Source organism: Cynara cardunculus (assembly GCF_001531365.2).
Source record: "Cynara cardunculus var. scolymus isolate 2C chromosome LG 10, CcrdV1, whole genome shotgun sequence".
Classification (NCBI taxonomy): Eukaryota; Viridiplantae; Streptophyta; class Magnoliopsida; order Asterales; family Asteraceae; genus Cynara; species Cynara cardunculus.
This window is the reverse complement of record NC_037537.1, coordinates 28297936-28317393: the sequence shown is the minus strand read 5'-3', so window position 1 is coordinate 28317393 and position 19458 is coordinate 28297936. Positions and strand designations below refer to the sequence as shown.

The following is a 19458-nucleotide window of genomic DNA, read 5'->3' as shown; positions in this document are numbered from 1 at the left end:
AAGATCAAAAGATCTTCGTTTTACCACATCCTTTTACGTACCAAGTATACTATGAATGTTTGATGATTTGTACTTTAGGCTAAGTTACTCTGCCTTCAAGAAAAGTTCTCTTCACGAACTGCAGTTGATCCAAGGCATTACTTATTTCTATCCGGTCTCCGGGTATTTCCATGGAACAAGCAGTCCCAACTGCAGTTGAATTCAGACCCACCAAAAACCTCAATACGTGCCAATTCACACAGATTGAATCTATCATTCGCGATAGATTCAAGGAAAGAAAGAAGTAGAAGCAGATTGTTCACTTAGTGAATGGAAATTTAAATACAATGCAAAAATTATAAAACCAACCTGGTAAAATACTGTTGATTCGGATGATGAACTGCACGGAAAAACCTGTCCTTAAAGGTTTTATACGACCACTCTTTATCTATTGTGAGTCTGCTAGTCGCAAAGTCCCAGGATTGAATGCAGTAGAAAATTCGTTCGTGAACAACAATCACAACGAATGTAGAGAAGGTTTATGTAGCAAACCGTAGAGAGAAATAAGAGTAGGGAGCAGAATTTCGTCAGAGGAAAAGTAGTTTTCGTGTGTATTTAATGATACGGCTTCACTCAATATTTATATTGGGTGAAACCCTAGATAAGGCCCACAAAATTGGCCCACGGATCTCTCCAAATTCGGAGATAGGGTTTTGAAAAAGTCTCAACCGAAAACCGAGTCAAAACCGATTTATTTCAAAATTAAAATTAATAATTATCTCAAAACCGATTTATTTCAAATTAAAATTAATAATTATCCACATTAAACTGATAATCCTATTGAGACTTCCACTCAAGACCCCCACCATGAATCCACTAACATGTTCAAAGCTCATTACTAGAGAAAGCCTTATAAGCTTCTCTAGAAATAAACTATCTACCAATATGGGATGGAAGGTTAACTTCCAACCTACAAATTTCCAACATCTAATGCTTCTCAGAGCTTCACATTCTGCAATAAAACTGCGTTCAGCACCATGAACTGCGAGTTTTAGTAGCTTCACAGCAACAACTTGTGGTTCATTTTTCTTATGTAGAATCGCCTTATACACAGTGCTGAACTTTCCAGAACCTATCAAGTTTGCCGAAGAAAATCCATCTGTTGCTTCATGCAAGCTTTGATATGACACTCGTGGGAAATTTTCATCTTCTGAACCATTTTCTGTCGAAGCCTTTTTGCGTTTGCAAACAAAACACAATATAACCACCAAAATTAGGACAAAAATGACGCTAATTATTGGTATAGTTATTAGCAAGGCAAGAGGAATTTGGTTTTTCTTTGATGATTCTTCGCTGGAGCACTTGGGCAACTGAAATTCCGGCAAACCACCACAAAGCTTTGCATTTCCATAAATGAAAACCGTGCTTTCATTTTTAAAAGCTCCCAGTTCTGGCAATTTTCCATCAAAAAATGGTGTTTCCTGCCATGGATAATGCAACCAAACTCGTGCACAAAAAATCTCCCAGGTACACGGGGATTCTTCCGGTTAAATTGTTGCGGGAAAGATCTAGAACTTCAAGTCCTCTCAACGAGCGAAACGATGTTGGAATTTCTCCTTCAATGGTGTTTCCTGCCATGGATAATGCAACCAAACTCGTGCAAGATCCTAGACTTACCGGAATTACCCCAGAAATCATGTTGTTTGAAACATCTAACGAGACCAGATTCTGCAATACCCCTACTTCGGTAGGAAGAGAACCAACAAAATGGTTGTTGGAAAGGTCTAGGGATATTGTCAAGGAAGATAGACCAAAAATCCCATTTGGTATATAACCACTGAGATTGTTTCTTGAAAGATCCAGGAGCTGTAATCCCCTACAGTTTGATAAATCAGATGGTAAAGCACCCTCTAGCTTGTTACTCCCTAAGGATAGAGTGTTCAAGAGGGTGAGATTTCCCAACGACAAAGGTATAGAACCTGATAATAAGTTTCCACTGAGATACAGTACTCCAACATTTCTAAGATTCCCAATTGAATCTGGAATTCTACCAGTGAATCGGTTGGAGTTCAGAAACAATCTTTCAATGTTAACTAGTTGCCCATTCTCAGATGGGATATTTCCAGAAATCAAATTTATTCCTACTAAGAGATCAGTAAGTAGAGTAAAATTAAATACTGATTTCGGCAAGACTCCTCCAAGATTGTTGCCCCCAAAACCCAACCATGTTAAGTTGGTACAGTTTACCAAAGATGATACAAAGTTTAGGTTATAAGATTTCCCATTCCCAAGTTGATTATAGGTAACCGAAAATGTAATATTTAATCGACGATAATAAAGGAAATAAAACGAGAACACCAAGATTTTACGTGGAAAAACCCTTGCGGGAAAAAACCACAGGCACAACCGATGATATCACTATATGAGAAAAATGAGGAAGTTACAAGAGTTTATAAGTATCTCAATCTCTCTATCGTCTCTTCTCTGGCTCTCCTTCAATACACCTTTTTTTTTTCTTATGAATGAATGGAGAATATATATTTGAAAGTAAAACAACTATTCTCCATGAATTGAGATAATAACCGAAATATTAGAAGACTTTTTGTCTTCCACTATTAATTGCTTCCGATTAGTCTTCCATAATTTATGCCAAAATGCAGTTGCTTTCCAATTCCTCCTCATGTGCATGGCCAACAAGATATATTAAATAAATCATGGAAAAAATTATTTTCCATTCAGGAGAAAATACGTATCATTCTCAACAGAAAATACTTTCAATCTTTGTAGCCCAGAAAAATCTGGCACACTTCCGGTAAATGCATTTTCAAATAGTACTAGTTGTTCAAGATTAGTGGCGTTAGATAACGAGAGTGGAATGAGGCCAGAAAGTTTATTTCTTGGAAGATTTAGAATTGTTAGTCTGGGAAATCTTTGTGCGATACCTGATGGCAGACTCCCACCAATCTGATTGTAAGGCAAGTCTATGGTGGTCATGGATGAAATATTGAAAAACGACGTAGGAAAAATTCCCGAAAGGTTATTCATTGTGAGCCCGAAAAAGAACAAACTGGACAATTGGCCTAGAGTATCTGGAATGTGTCCTTGGAAATTATTTACCGCTGCAGAAATAACTTCGAGGGATATCAAGTTTCCAATAAACTTGAGTATTTCTCCTGTTAGTTCATTGGATTGGAGGATTATGTGTTGAAGCTTAGTCAATGATACAAACTTGTTAGGAATAACGCCAATGAAATTGTTCGAACTCAGATCAAGTTCTACAAGATTTGGACACTGAGATATGTTAGAAGGAATTTCACCTCACATAGAATTGTTCGTAAGGCGTAGCCTCCTTAATCTTGATAACTTGCCAACCTCTTGTGGGATATTGCCTGTGAAACCATTGTCGCGAAGAAGAAGCCCCCTAAGAAACGACAGGGTGATATTGAACCAGAAAGGCCCAGAGAATGGAAATTGAGGGTGATCACTCTCTCGTGGCATCGACCACACACAATACCTGTCCAGTTGCAGAAGTGAATCGAGTCATTCCATAAAGGCATGATTTGATATGGGTCGGATGTTATATGCTTCTTGACCGAGAGCAAAGCCAAGTGATCAGTCTCTGCTCCATAAGAAACTGAAGAAAGAGTACAAAACAAAATGAAACAAGATAGGACGAATGATGTTGTATCAGGAAACGCATTTCTGTTCATTGTTGCAATCCTAGTAAATAAGAAGTTTATATGTAGAAAGAGCTGGTTGGAGTTTAGAATTAAACAAGGAAACTTTCTACTTAAATAACACAACATAGGCTCAATCTATCGGGTAATTAATCTTTTAATACAAATAAATCTATGGTATGAACATCTATCTTTCATTTTCATTATATAATCCAGCAAGTTTTGTCTCCATTCTTTTGTTTTATACTGATATCATTGTCATGTATATATGTGTGTGTGTGTGTGTGTGTCTTCATGTTGCTTTCTTTAGTTCATAGTTTCTAGTTTACATGGAAGTTTCTGTCATTAACTTACAATATACAAGCAATTTAGGAACAATAAGTCCAACATTTCAAATAAAGAAAGAAAAAAGAAACATTTGGGACTGCAAATATTAAGCCATTTTTCAATGACCAATATAATAATGTTGGTCCCTACTACCAGCCATGCAACATTAACCACATATAGCAGCTAACCACTACAGCAAAAACTTGTATACTTAATTGTGACTACAACATCATATACGTATTTGAAATAGTCTTTTTGTAAATTCAAAATGAATGGTTGATGTAGGCGTTGGCGTGGAGGACTAGGCACTATCGTTCCTTGAGACCCATGATCGGGCTAACAAAGGGTGTTTAAACATGCATAACTTTTGCTAATGGATTTCGTTTCATGCCCGTAATATGTCTATTTTAAGCTTGAAATGAGGAGAACGTCCTGGGTAGACCCCATTATAGGATTTTGAAGGCCTCAAAATGTCGTTTAACATGTTTCTGAAAACTTGTGTTTGTTGCTATGTTTTTACATTTTTCATTTGGGCTTTTTATGTTTGGCCGATCGTTTTTTAGGCCGGTTTGAGTTTGGGATCTTATTTATATGTTTTTTTGTGTAATCTGGATGGTTATACCTTGAATACAAAGACTTCCAATTTTCATCCCAAATTGGAGTACCTGTGAACCCGATTTGGAGCCTAAAGTTCAGTATTAATTGAATCAACGAACTTTAGAAGAAATTGTTCCCGGGTATATATGTAGAATCAACGGGATCAATCTTCATTTTCAAGAAAAACAATTCTAACATTTCATATTTGGAATACATGATCCCTTGAAGAACAGATTCTGAACATTTTTATGGCTTCGCAAAGTTACAGAGGCTTCATCAAGGATAAGTTGATGTTCACTTATGCAAAACTCCAAATCCATAACACCATCTTTGCATAAAATACTGGAAGATATGATATATATTTGATGTGTTCTCACACACACACACACACACACACACACACACATATATATATATATATATATATATATTCAATAATTACATATTCAAAAAAAATTAATAATCGATATTTATACATATACACACACACACTGGTTTACTAGATGATGAATCGCTTAGCTTGAAATGTGGTTTGAGTTGCTAACTTAGGCTTCTCATTATTTCATAAAAATACATGATCAAATCTTTAACTGATAAATTCAACCTTCTAATGATGCAACCGGCATGATTTACAATAATATCAAAAGATCTTCGTTTTACCAAATCCTTGAAGAAAAGTTTTCTTGACAAACACTAGTTTATCCAAGACATTGCTCATTTCTATCCGGTCTCCGGGTATTTCCATGGAGCAAGCAATCCCAATTCGATAAACTGAACACAAACAATCCTTGATTCCACAGTACATTTCACAATCATGTGCATCTTTACTCTTATTTTTCTCTTGTGTAGTTCTGAAAAGGACCGGATCAGTTATCTCCGTAACTTGATCCGGTATAGCCATCCTCACAAAACTATGAAGACTTAGACCGTTGCTGAACATTTCGTCAGTAGGACGATTGCCGGTAAACAACTCTAGTATGAGGATTCCAAGGCTGTAGATGTCACCATAGGTTGAAACCTTACTTCCCAGTCCGTATTCTTCATAATTTACACAGGAAAAAATCGAACATGCATAACTTTACGTACTTCATTGATTATGTGAATTAAGCAAACTTAAGAAGGAAAAAGAGATGGAATGGATAGATTAATTACCGGGAGCCGCATATCCGATTGTTCCTTTTATTCCTAGGGAACTGGTGTGGCTTGTAGAAGAATCGTGATGAAGAAATCTAGCCAACCCAAAATCACTAAGATGGGAAACCAAATCAGTGTCCAATAAAACGTTACTAGGCTTGATATCACAATGAATCATTAGTGAACCACACTGGCGATGAATATAATCGAGGGCCCCAGCAAGATCTATAACAATGTTCAACCGCTGTAAAAAGTTTAGACCAATGACCGGATTCTGATGCAACCAGTCTTCCAAACTCCCGTTAGCCATATAAGAATAAACAAGAGCCTTGAAATTGTACCCTTGAAAATCAAGAGACGAACAACAAGTTAGAACTTTCACAAGATTCCTGTGTCTGATGCTTCTCAAAGCTTCACATTCTGCAATAAAACTGCGGTCAGCACCCTGAACCGCGAGTTTTAGTACCTTCACAGCGACAACTTGTGGTTCATTTTCCATATGCAGAATTGCCTTACACACAGCACTGAACTTTCCAGAACCTATCAAGTTTGCCGAAGAAAACCCATCTGTTGCTTCGTGTAAGCTTTGATAAGACACTCGCGGGAAATTTTCATCTTCTGAACTAATTTCTGTCGAAGCCTTCTTGCTATATCTTTGTTTGCAAACCAAACAAAACATCACAACCAGAATTAGGACAAAAAGCATAATAACTATTGGTATAAGTAATAGTAAGGAAAGATGAACATGGTTTTTCTTTGATGATTCTTCAATGGGACACTTTGGCAACTGAAATTCTGGTAAACCACCACAAAGCTTAGTATTTCCATAAATGGAAACTATGCTTACATTTCTAAAAGCTCCCAGTTCTGGCAATTTTCCATCGAAACCATTTAAAGATAAATTCAAGATTTCAAGAAACACAAAATCTCCAAGGTACTCGGGGATTCTCCCGGTTAAATTGTTGGTGGAAAGATCAAGAGCTTCTAGACCTCTCAACGAGCGAAATGATGTTGGAATTTCCCCTTCAATGGTGTTTCCAGCCATGGCTAATACAACCAAACTCGTGCAAGCTCCAAGACTAACTGGAATTACCCCAGAGATCATGTTGTTTGAAACATCAAAGAAAACCAGATTCTGCAAGGCGCCTACTTCGATAGGAAGAGAACCCACAAAACGGTTATCCGAAAGGTCTAGGCCTACTGTCAAGGAAGATAAACCAAAAATCTCTTTCGGTATGTGACCACTGAGATTATTTCTAGAAAGATCCAGAAGCTGTAATCCCCTACAGTTTGATAAACCAGATGGTATATTACCCTCTAGTTTGTTACCATCTAAAGAGAGGCTGCTCAATAGGGTGAGATTTCCCAATGACGACGGTATAGAACCTGACAATAAGTTATCCCCAAGAGACAATTCCCCAATATTTCTGAGATTCCCAATTGAATCCGGAATTCTGCCGGTGAATTGGTTGTAGGATAGTAACACTCTCCTAACATTAACTAGTTGCCCAATCTCATATGGGATATTTCCAGAAATGAAATTTCTCCCTACTGTGAAACTAGTAAGTAGAGTAAAATTAAATACCGATCTTGGCAGGACTCCTCCAAGATTGTTGGAACTGAAACCCAACCGTGTTAAGTTGGTACAGTTTGCCAAAGAGGATACAAAGTCTAAGTTATCAGATTTCCCGTTCCCAAGTTGATTAATGTTAACTCGAAACCACCTCAATCTTTGTAGCCTAGAAAAATTTGGCACACTTCCAGTAAATGCATTTTCATCGAGTGCTAGGTGTTCAAGATTAGTAGCATTAGACAATGAGGGTGGAATGGGTCCAGAAATTTTATTTACTGGGAGGTTTAGAACCGTTAGACCCAAAAATCTTTGTGCGATATCTGATGGCAGATTCCCACCAATCTGATTGTCTGGCAAATCTATTGTCTTCAAGGATGAAATATTGAAAAACGAGAGAGGTAATATGCCCGAAAGGTTATTCTCTGGGAACCCGAAATACCACAAATTGGACAATTGGCCTAGAGTATCTGGAATGTTTCCTTGGAAATTATTTCGCGACCCAGAAATAACTGTAAGAGATGTAAAGTTTCCAATATACTTGGGTATTTCTCCTGTTAGTTCATTGTAGCCGAGGTCTATGTACATAAGCTTAGTCAATGATTCAAACTCGTTAGGAATAACACCAATGAAGTTGTTCCTACTCAGATCAAGTTCTACAAGATCTGGACACCGAGATATATTAGAAGGAATTTCACCTGACAGAGAATTGTTCGAAAGGCGTAGCCTCCTTAATCTTGATAACCTGCCAACTTCTTGTGGAACGTTTCCTGTGAAACTATTGTTGCGAAGGATTAGGTCCCTTAGAAACGTCAGGTTCCCAACTGCAGGTGATATTGAACCAGAAAAGCCACGAGATGCCAAATCGAGGGAGACCACTCTCTGGTGGCGTAGACCACACACAATACATGTCCAGTTGCAGAAGTGGATCGAGTCATTCCACAAAGGCATGATTTGATATGGGTCGGATGTTATATGTTTCTTGACGGAGAGCAAAGCCAAGTGATCCGTCTCAGCTTCGGTGTCAGCAGAAGAACCTGAAGAAAGAATACAAAACAAGAAGATGGTATACAGGAAATGCATTTCGTTCATTGATGCAATCCTGGTTAAGAATCTTGGTTATGTATAAAACAAGAAGAGAAATTGTGTAGAAAGAGTTGGTTGGACTTTAGAATTCCAATAGCAAACTTTCATTTTCATAGTTGTGAGAAGAAAAGAATGAAAGGTTTATATGTGAATCCTTGAAAAAAAAAAATGGGAAAAAATCTATTTACAGATGCATATATATATATATATGAGAAACGACAGTTACAGATTATATACCAGATTATTTATATAAGTTCATTTGTATTTTTATGTGGATATTTTCAATGAACCCTCATTTATTACGTGTTTATGATATTTATCATTTTTATTTTAAATCTCCATCAGGTTATATCTCCATTGTCTTGTTTTATGTATACTAATACAGTTGCCATATGTCTTCATATTGCTCACAAACTTGCAATACAAGCAATTTAGAAACAAATAAGTCCCACATTTGAAATAAAGAAAGAAAGAAAAACATTAGGACTGCAAATATGGAGCCATTTTTCTATGGCCAATATAATAATTTCAGGAATATCCCTAGATCCATTATCTACATTTATGATTTAAAAATGTTTGAATATCCATGAAATTGATTATTGACAATCTTAATCGATCCTAAACAGAATCCATCTTTAAAAATATCAATGTGAGGGGACATTCTTTTGACTCAATCAACGGTTGAGGCTAACCGAGATTCGGAAGGGCTTGGGATTGATGGACATGTCTTATATTTGGACAAAGTTGTCGCTTAAAATGTATAAACTAGCTGTCGTTGCTTAAAAAATGGCCTCCTAGGTACTTCGATTGTCACATAAAATGTTTGAAAAATCATATATAGCAGTTGAAGCATTTGCCATTATTCCCGATTTGAATTTCTTTAATACTTATGTTATAATTTTTCTAAAATAAAATATTAAAAAACCAAAATCTCTAAAAGTATATTATATTCAACTCTGATCGTCTACTTTTTTTTTAACAATTTTAATATTAATTATATTATTAAAATATTTTCACCTACAACCACCATGTTTAATCACTTTCAATTTTGAAAACAAGAAAATGGGTGTCCATTTGAGGCAGCCCAGTTGGCAATGCGGGTCTAAACAGCCAGCCTAACGCAGTGCCCCCAACTCTAAACCACATGAACCAAGTCTGGACGGGTAAGCCCTTCATGCACAATTAAACCCAGCCCTTGGAATTCACGCTAAAACCTGATACTATAACGTAGAACAGCCATGGCAGAAACTCCCATGGACATACTCATAGAAGTGCATATGATAGCATGTGTCACCGTATTATCTCTCTGTCAGGTTAAATGTTTTACGTTTATAAAAGGTGCAATCTTATCGTTTTAGATGGTGCCACCGCATGATATTCAAAAGTTCAAAAAGGTGCAACCGTACCTCGAATCAACCAAAAAAGGACTCTTGAAATCAACCAAAAAGAACTCTTGAAATCAACCAAAAACATCAAAAAAGTCCCTTGAACTTGATTAAAAAAACTAAAAATTTTCTTGAAATCAAGCAAAAAAAAAACTTTAAAAATATCTCGAAACAGTAAATTAGGCTAAAAACACATCGAGTGATATTGAACGTTAGTAAGAACATGAAGTGTTGAGAGCAAAGGGTTATTTATAGCAGGCTCTATACATGAACCAAGTCCCTTGACGTGGAACGTGCAAGCCACTTATGCACTAGTAGACCCAACCATGCTGATCCGAGACAAGATTCAACCTACCTTCATACCCTCACTTGAGTCATACGCAAGCGGTACCAAGCCCAGTGGCTGATCGTCCATGAAACTTGTTTATATAGTAGTTCGAACCATCATTCTGGAAAGGATGTGGGAGCAATCACCATTACTTATGACGCAGGTTTGGTAGATGTTTTAAAGTTTGTTAATTGATGAATTCATATGCAAACCGGGATGATTTACAATAAGATCAAAGATTGTGGTATGAAGGATCAAAGACTTAGCTACAAGTTGAGTCTTGTTGTAAACTTCAGATTCGGCTAAATTTGTTAAATTTCTTTAGTTCTAATGCTTTTATTAGTTAAGATTTCTAGTGTTAAATTTCTTTGTGTTTTATGAACACCAAATGTTTGATCAAAGTTTCCAATGAGAGTTTTTGGTGTTGAATACATATTATAGTTTTTTTTTTTCCTTACTTTTGATGTGACTGGTGGATAGAGATGCAAAAATTTTAGACATGTGATTTTGAAAAGCGAAAGAGTGTATGCCCCTTGGAATTTGTAAAGACATAAGTAAGCTAGAAAACCTTACAGGAGTCAGGACACACAGAAGCCGTAAAGACACTGGGCTGGGCTGGGCTGGGCTGGGCTGGGCTGGCCCACTGATTATATACAATATATACACATAGATATATATATATATATATATATATATCTATATATCTATATATAGTAACACAGAAAAAGCTGATACCATAAAGTAGAACAGCCATGGCAGATGCTCCAACACATTTCTTCAAGTTCATCCGTCCACCATTCAATCTTAACCTTGTAAGCTCTTTTTCCATGCATCATAAACTTGTAGATTTTCCATTTACAAGTCGTCGATGCAATCAATGGCATTACGCGGTATATAACCTTTTATTTTCTATTGATTTTTACAGTCGATTCCAAGAGCTTTTTTACCCAACTTGAAAGGTGGAAGATGCTCGAAAGCAATATTAAGACGAGGGGGTCACAAATGGCCGGTGGACATTGTCGACGGTGTCTTTTCCGGTGACGGTTGGAGGAAGTGTGTGATGGAAAATGGAGTCCAAGAGTTTGACTTTATGGTGTTCAAACATCAAGGAAACATGATGTTTGACTTTTTGGTGTTTGACCCATCTGCATGTGAAAAACAGTATCCAAATCCATCAGACGAAATGGACGTTAAAGACCACCTCACAGAATCAGAATCTGAAAAGGAAGAAGCAAAACATGAACTTGGTGACGATCGGTGTTTCGTATCTAAAATCACACCTTATTATATCAAATCTTCAAAACTGGCAGTAAGTCAACTTATTCCAATTTGACTTTTAACTTTGATGTGGATTTGTGTAGATTTTTAAGAATATTTTGAGTTCTTGAATCAAGTTATAGCAAAACTAGAGAAGGGAACTTTTTTGGTATTAATTCTGCAATAAAAACCATATCAAAGTTGAATTTTGGTATCGTTTGGTTTGACTTAAAAGTCAAAAAGTAATTATATACGTTTTGCAGAGTGTTCCATTGAAATTTGCAAGGTCGAACGGGTTGATTACTAAAAGGATACATAGACAAGTAATTGTAAGGGATGAAAGACGAAGAACATGGCCAGCAACACTCAGTTACAATGAAAAGCAAATTCGTATACTAGTTTGTCGTGAATTCAAAGTAAAAAATCACTTGAAAGTCGGAGATACTTGTATGTTTGTGCTCGTTAAACGTGGAGAAGTGTTTGTTTTCGATTTCCGAAGTACGTATTTCTCTCGCTCTCTTCTTTTTATTGAAATATATAATATTTATATACGATAAATACTTCTTACGACCCTTTTTATTGAAATATATAATATTTATATATTGTAAATCCCTTTTTAACAGTTGGTTTTATCTCTCACTCGTCCCCGGCCCATCCTACCGATGAGTTTAACCGTTTGTTAACTTCATTATTCAGAAATAGGAAAGAAGCCGGTCAAGAATTATACTCGAGTAAACGAGACTAATTCGATCATAAAGAAGGCCACTCGGTCGACTTCTAACGATCATCCTTACTTTACTTCAACTCTCAAGCCTTACACCTTCAGAAAGTCGATCCTGGTAACTGTTAAAAACTCAAAGTAAACAACAAGAAATGGGAGAATGCTTTCTGCTTTATTGACTAACTGAAGTGGCCTATTTATAGGCTTACAAAGGAAGCTGAAAAGAGAAATAAATCCACGACTAACAAACAGTCCTAAAGACTAGGTCTACTTAAGAAAAGATCAGCAAGAAACAGAAAGTTCCTTGTTAATAGGAGCACAAGCAAAATAAGCTAAAAGAAATAAGAAAAAACTAAATACGTTAACATCCTCCCTTAAACTGAAAGCTCCAGGTATAGCTATCAGTTTACTCCAGGCTCTGAACAAACACCCATGAGATTACGCATCTTCAAGAACACATCGAGCTTCAATGGTTTAGTCATCACATCAGCAACTTGCTCTTGGGTAGGGCAATGAACCATTTCAACAGTTGCATCTTTTACGAGTTCACGGAGAAAATGAAATCGAACATCGATGTGTTTGCACCGGCCATGCATGACTGGATTCTTTGAGAGCTTGATTGCCGAAATGTTGTCACAATATACGATTGTGGAATCATGTTGAGCACTCTTGAGAKCTTCCAATATCCTCCTCAACCAGATTGCTTGACAGGCACATGCACCGGCAGCGATGAACTCGGCTTCTGTAGTGGACAAAGAAACTACAGGCTGTTTTTTTGAAGACCAAGATATTGCTCCTGAGCTYAACATAAATACATAACCTGAGGTGCTTTTCCTGTCGTCGAGATCCCCAGCATAGTCACTATCTGTATAAGCAACCAGATCCTCATTTCCTCCCTTCTTGTAGAACACCCCGAAATTGATTGTACCTTTCAGATACCTCAGTATCCTTTTTGCTGCTTGCAAATGAACTTCAGTAGGATGGTCCATAAACCTGCTAATTTGACTTACCACAAACATGACATCTGGTCTTGTAGCAGTCAAATACATAAGACTACCCACAATTTGCTTATAGAAAGTGCTGTYAATCTTCACTCCGTCTCCGGCCTTTGTAAGCTTGCATCCAGGGACCATTGGGTTGTGAACTGGGTTGCATTCGTCCATATTGAACCTTTTCAATACCTCCTGTGTGTACTTCTTTTGGCCAATAAAGATGCCATCTGGTCTTTGCATCACTTCAATGCCAAGRAAAAATCTCATTTTTCCAAGATCGGTCATATCGAATTCAAGCATCATTGATTTCTTAAACTCAGCAAACATACCTTCATCATTTCCAGTGAATATAAGGTCATCCACATAGAGACAAACAATCAAAATCGTACCTGATTTTCCAGTCTTGATGAACAAAGTATGTTCATAATGGCATTTCTCAAATCCTTCCCTTACAAAGTAAGACTCTATACGACTATACCAAGCTCTCGGAGCCTGTTTTAGTCCRTATAAAKCYTTTTTCAGTTTGTATACTTTGTCTTCCTTTCCCTTCTGCTCATAGCCCTGTGGTTGATCAACAAAGATCTCTTCACTTAGTTCACCATGTAAGAAGGCCGACTTCACATCTAATTGGTAGATTGTCCATGCCTTTAGAGCTGCAAGAGCAATCACCACTCGTATAGTATCTAGCCGGACCACAGGTGCGAAAACCTCGGTATAATCCACACCATGCTCTTGAGTATAGCCCTTAGCTACCAACCGTGCCTTGTACTTATCGACTTCTCCATTTTCCTTAAGCTTTGTCTTGTAAATCCACTTTACTGCAACCGTCTTTGCAGTCGGTGGTAAATCAGTTAACTCCCATGTATCGTTCCTCTTTATGGCTTCTATCTCTGCATCCATTGCTTTTTGCCACTTGATACTTTTCACAGCATCTCCAAATGAGATTGGATCACTATCTACAAACAGAGCCTGGTGTGTAGAGTCTTCTTCGTCTGATAAACCTTCTCCACTTTCGTAAGCTCCCATCCAAGTTGGTGGCTTTCTCCTTCTTTTTTCCGGATTTTCTTCATTTGTCTCAGAAAACCGATTATCGTCCACAATTTCTGTCGTGGTGTCCGGATGAGCAGCGTCGATATTCCTTTCATTTCCACCAGCATCATYAATGTAATTTCTGTCAGGATGAGCAGCGTCGATAATTCCACCAGCATCACCATTATTGTCTCTGTCTTCGTTATCACAAACTTCAACCGAAACTTGTTCATCACTTTCTCCCCGGTCTAGATTGACTAGAATATCTTTGTCGTGGCTCGTGCTCCAATTCCAGCTACTGTCTTCTTCAAATTTCACATCTCTGCTGACTATTATCTTCTGGGAGACAGGATCATATAATCTGTAGGCCTTCGACTCTTCACTGACTCCGAGTAAAACACACCTCAAGCTTTTGTCATCAAGCTTGCTTCGCTTACTATCAGGAATATGAACATGAGAGATGCAGCCAAACACCCGGAAATGATCAACCGATGGTTTAGACCCACTCCAAGCTTCCTCTGGAGTCATATCTCTTACTGCAAAGGTTGGACTTCTRTTCAGAACATACACAGTCCAATTGACTGCTTCAGGCCAGAATGATTTTGGAATTTTTCTTCCCGAAAGCATGCTTCGCACCATATTCATGACCGTTTGATTCTTCCTCTCTGCAATACCGTTTTGCTGTGGAGTATACGCTGATGTAAGCTGCCTACGTATACCTTTTTCCTTACAGAATTCAGTAAAATCGTGTGACGTGAATTCTCCTCCACGATCAGTGCGAAGACATTTTATAGATGCGCCAGATTCTTTCTCAACAAGACTCTTATAATTCTTGAAGGTAAGGAAGGCTTCTGCCTTTGTAGCCAAAAAATAAACCCATGTTTTGCGACTAAAATCGTCAATAAAAATAATAAAATACCTTTTATTACTATTTGAAGATGGGTTGATTGGTCCACATATGTCAGAATGCACCAGCTCAAGAACATGAGACGCCCTCCATGTGCTATCCTTTGGAAATGGATCTCTGCGTTGTTTACCCACCAAGCAATCTTCACATACTTCTAAATTACTTTGAATTTGTGGCAATCCACTCACCATTCTCTTCTGTTGAAGTGTCTTCAACCCATTGAGGCTTAAATGGCCATATCTCAAGTGCCAAAGTCGAGTCTGATCTTCTATGGCAGATGAAAGGCAACTTTCTTCCTTTAGTACTTTTTGAACCGACAAAGGAAACATCCTATTTGAGGTCATTTCACCCACTATGATTAGTCCTCTCTCAGGATGATAAATCTTACATTTCCCATTTTGTAAAAGAATTGCAAGTCCCTTCTCTTGTAGTTGGCCAGCACTAAACAAATTATTTTTCAAACCAGGAACATAAAACACTTCAGTAATGACCTGCAAAATTCCATTCACTAGTAATCGTACATTTCCTTTTCCGGTTGCGGTTATGCTTGAGTTATCTCCCAACTTTACAGAAGTACGAAAATTCTCATCAAGGGCAACGAAAAACTCCTTCTTTCCGCACATGTGATTACTGCATCCTGAGTCGAGAAACCAGACCTCCTCCTTGCTCACTTCCTTCACATCCGCATTTGCCATTAACAACATTTCTTCGTCAGCTTCTGCATAGTGTGCCTTCGTCGCTATCGCYGGATTTGGACATTCATATTGAAAATGCCCAAGCTTATGACAATTGTAGCATTCAACAATAGACTTGTCAAAACTTTGTCTACCTCTGCCTCTTCCTCGTCCTCTGAATCCACCACGACCTCGTCCTCTTCCTCTCCATGAATCTTCATATGTAACCTTCAACGCTTGTTCATCCACACCATGGCCAATCATACGTTGTTCATGTACAAGAAGACTGCTTTGCAGCATGTCAATCGATAAGGTGTCTAAATCATTAGACTCTTCAATCGAGCACACAACATAATCGAAATTAGGGGTCATAGATCTCAATATCTTTTCAATGACCGTTATATCCCCCATCTTCTCACCATGAGCCCTCATCTTGTTGGCTATAGTGAGAGTTCGAGCCAAATACTCATTCACAGATTCGCCTACCTTCATGTGGAGCACCTCAAACTCTTTTCGAAGAGCCTGTAGTTGTGCGCGTTGCACCCGTGCTGTTCCCTGGTACTTCTGCTTCAATGAGTCCCAAATACTCTTTGCCGTATCCTTATTCAAAATGGTCTCCAGGACGGTTCGATCAATGGCCTGGAATAGATAATTTTTTGCCTTCAAGTCCTTCAGTTTGGCATCGTCAATCACCTTCTTTTGTCCGTCCGTCAGTTCTGCCCCTGCTGCTGCTGTGGGTATCCCGTTTTCTATCAAGCTCCAATATTCCTTTGAACGCAAGAAATTCTCCATAAGCATACACCAATGATCATAGTGACCATCAAGTTTTGGAATTGATGGTTGCACAAAGTTGCTTTCCGTTGCCATCTCTGCTGCTTGAACAAATCAAAGTMTGCTGCTTCTCACGTTTTGGTATTTCGCTCTGATACCAAATGTTAAAAACTCAAAGTAAACAACAAGAAATGGGAGAATGCTTTCTGCTTTATTGACTAACTGAAGTGGCCTATTTATAGGCTTACAAAGGAAGCTGAAAAGAGAAATAAATCCACGACTAACAAACAGTCCTAAAGACTAGGTCTACTTAAGAAAAGATCAGCAAGAAACAGAAAGTTCCTTGTTAATAGGAGCACAAGCAAAATAAGCTAAAAGAAATAAGAAAAAACTAAATACGTTAACAGTAACTTTGAAATCCGCTCAAGATTATGATGGAACAAAATAAATACATATTAGATTTTCATCGTGAGACCAAAAACACACTAAACGTTCACAAGCAAAAACACTGTGAAGGTAGCAAAAAAAAACATTGTGAACAAACCTTCAACAGCGTTTTGCTACGAAGGTCGAGTGTTATTTTGTTATTATCTCACAAAAGCAGGTTGGTCTTTCATGATCTCAAGTCTGTATATAGTTTGATCTATGGCATATCATCACTTTTCTTATTGCAGTATCTTCCGATTGACTTTGTGAGATCAAATGGTTTGAACATCGGAAAAATGATTCTTAGAGACGAAAAAAGTCGATCATGGGAGGTTGTGCTGAGAGAAATGGGCGGGAGAAAATTTTATCTTGGAATCGGTTTCAGGGCTCTTGTTGTTGCCAATGGATTGAAGGAAGGAGACGTTTTCAAGTTTGAGCTCATTGAAAACAAGAAGAACAAGCCTCCCGTCGTCAACTTTTCTTGCAACGGTAACTTTAAACTCTTCGAATTCGATCTATGTTTTCATTACGATTTGATATTTAAGTATCGGATTTGAATGATCGAAGGGAATTCTCGCATGCCAAAGGAAGGAGAAGATGATCACGCAAGGCCATACTTCATTAGCAAATTGAAATCCTATTGCTTACGAAAGACGGCGCCGTTTCTGGTAAATCAAAATATTTAAGGTTGTTTGGTTCAGTTTGACGAATGAAAATAGAAATCGCAGTACATTTTCATTCCCTTGATTTAAAGTAAATTACGATTTTCGTATCATATGGTTTGTTAATAATTTCCATTTTTGTCCTTATGGTTTAGAAATTGTAGTTTTTGTCCCTATAATTTATAATTTATTGCTATTTGATTTCCTGGACTAAATTTCTACCTTTAAGTACAACTGACCAAACAAGTAAAGAACTGTAAACTAGAAGGACTGAAACGACAATAATAGTAATGAATTAGAGTATTTTTTTTTAATACCTCTAACCAAACACCCATTTAGTTACAAAAAAAAAAAAAAAAAAACTCGTTTTGCGTTGACGTTTAATTTTTTTTTGCTAATGTTTGTTGTTATTGTAGCATCTACCGATTGAGTTTGCGAAGAAGAATGGCTTATTATGTAGCGGAGAAATGATTCTTAGAAACGGCGAAGATGAAAGATTGTGCATTGTCGAGTTAAAGAATCATAAGAACAAATACATTTATATAGGACGAGGATGGAAGGATTTTTGTGTTGCGAATGGATTGAAGGAAGGAGATTGTTTCAAATTTGAGATTGTCGACAATATTGACGAAAAGTTGGTCGTGAATTTTTACGTTTTAAAAAATCCATGAAGGATTTTTTGACGACTAGAAGTTGGTAGAACTTGTTTTGACATAACGCTGCATTTAAATACCGATTTTTGTGGAACCATCTAAACCATCGGTCTATCTTAATTATTATTGTACCCTATATGTTAAATGTTATATCCATGTACATGTAAATAGTTAATTTTGAATTGTGATAATACATGTGAGGGAGATTAGTGGCGTAAGAGCGACTTGGCCTGCAACAAAATCGCATCGAAAATCGTCAGCGTCTCTAATTTAGTATCACATGTGTATCATATATGATTGTCTATATTAAAATGTGTTCTTGCGTTCTTGTAAAATAAAAGTGTTCTTGTTTGAACCATTCCCTATATATATATATATATATATATATATATATATATATATTGTTAGGTTCCGGTGAAAAGAAGAGTTGTAAGAACTGATCTTCATTTTTGGATGCACATATAATGAGATACACAGAAATGCACTGGATCAATCCTCGTGTCAGGCGATATTCATGTGTGGGTTTGAGATTAAAGATGATCAAGAATTCAGATCATTTTTTACGTTTTTCACCTTAAATATCCTTTTACATGATTGTAAAAGTAGAAATTGCCTCGTTTTAATGTTTTAGTATTTTAATGTTAAGTTGAAGATAAAAACACCTTCATTTTTGTATGTTTTATTGTTGGGTTGAAAATACATTTGTATTTTACAAAACATTAAAAAAAAAGCAAAATTTATTATTAAAAAATTATACCCTATAATTTTTTATACCAATAATTACCAAAAATAATTTTTCCTTTAACATATACAGAGTCAAAAGACTGCTGTGGCAGGGAGAGTGTTGGGGACCATCATTGTCCTTAAAAGAAATATCTACGTGTCGCAATTTTATTAGGGTAGAAGTCTTGTACAAAAATATGGTGGTGCAGGCCTGCTGGGGAGAAAGGTGGTAACCGATGATATTTTGTTAAAAATTTTAATTTTAGGATTAAAATTATAAATTTGATATTTTAAAAAGTTATTTTGATCAGGTTTATGAAATAACATATATTTAAACAGGGCCTAATCAAATAAGAACTGATTAGTTTGTGGTAACTGTAAGGTTCAATCTCAACTACAAATCAACGAATAAATTACTAAATTAATAATTATGGTAGTTTAATTTAAAATAATAACTAGAGAGCATATTAGGTATTTTTTAAAAATCCCTCTCTCCTCTCTCATCTCTTCAACCTTTAATCTCGGGCCTCCAGTGAAATCGGTATCACAGTATATCACAA

General features: G+C 37.0%; 2 protein-coding genes across 2 annotated transcripts; one reads left to right on the top strand and one right to left on the bottom strand.

Moving 5' to 3' along the window:
- Positions 1 to 816: 816 nt before the first annotated feature.
- Positions 817 to 9230, bottom strand: LOC112520206 (probable LRR receptor-like serine/threonine-protein kinase At3g47570). Its single transcript, XM_025128505.1, has 8 exons — positions 9173 to 9230; positions 5733 to 8321; positions 5241 to 5618; positions 3494 to 3613; positions 2922 to 3098; positions 1657 to 2120; positions 954 to 1460; positions 817 to 855 (listed from the first exon to the last, which is right to left on the bottom strand). The coding sequence occupies exons 1-8, from the start codon at positions 9228 to 9230 to the stop codon at positions 817 to 819; spliced, it is 4332 nt and encodes a 1443-aa protein (XP_024984273.1).
- A 1605-nt stretch (positions 9231 to 10835) lies between these two features.
- Positions 10836 to 18193, top strand: LOC112520205 (B3 domain-containing protein REM17-like). The gene is made up of 7 exons (XM_025128504.1): positions 10836 to 10895; positions 11009 to 11389; positions 11604 to 11838; positions 12037 to 12179; positions 17109 to 17349; positions 17428 to 17528; positions 17939 to 18193. The coding sequence occupies exons 1-7, from the start codon at positions 10836 to 10838 to the stop codon at positions 18191 to 18193; spliced, it is 1416 nt and encodes a 471-aa protein (XP_024984272.1).
- The last annotated feature ends 1265 nt before the right edge of the window (positions 18194 to 19458 follow it).

What these genes read in the sequence shown, in the direction of transcription:
- LOC112520206 (XM_025128505.1), bottom strand. Translation starts at nt 9,230, where the DNA reads ATGGCAAATGCTTCAACTGCTATATATGATTTTTCAAACATTTTATGT. An exon ending in AACTTTTCTTCAAGGATTTG is followed by an intron (nt 3,614 to 5,240) that starts GTAAAACGAAGA and finishes CTCTTTCTTCAG; the next exon opens with TTTCTTATGGAGCAGAGACT. An exon ending in TCACTTCTGCAACTGGACAG is followed by an intron (nt 3,099 to 3,493) that starts GTATTGTGTGTG and finishes TTATTTCTGCAG; the next exon opens with CGGTAAATAATTTCCAAGGA.
- LOC112520205 (XM_025128504.1), top strand. Translation starts at nt 10,836, where the DNA reads ATGGCAGATGCTCCAACACATTTCTTCAAGTTCATCCGTCCACCATTC. An exon ending in CACCATTCAATCTTAACCTT is followed by an intron (nt 10,896 to 11,008) that starts GTAAGCTCTTTT and finishes TGATTTTTACAG; the next exon opens with TCGATTCCAAGAGCTTTTTT. An exon ending in GAAAGACGGCGCCGTTTCTG is followed by an intron (nt 17,529 to 17,938) that starts GTAAATCAAAAT and finishes TTGTTATTGTAG; the next exon opens with CATCTACCGATTGAGTTTGC.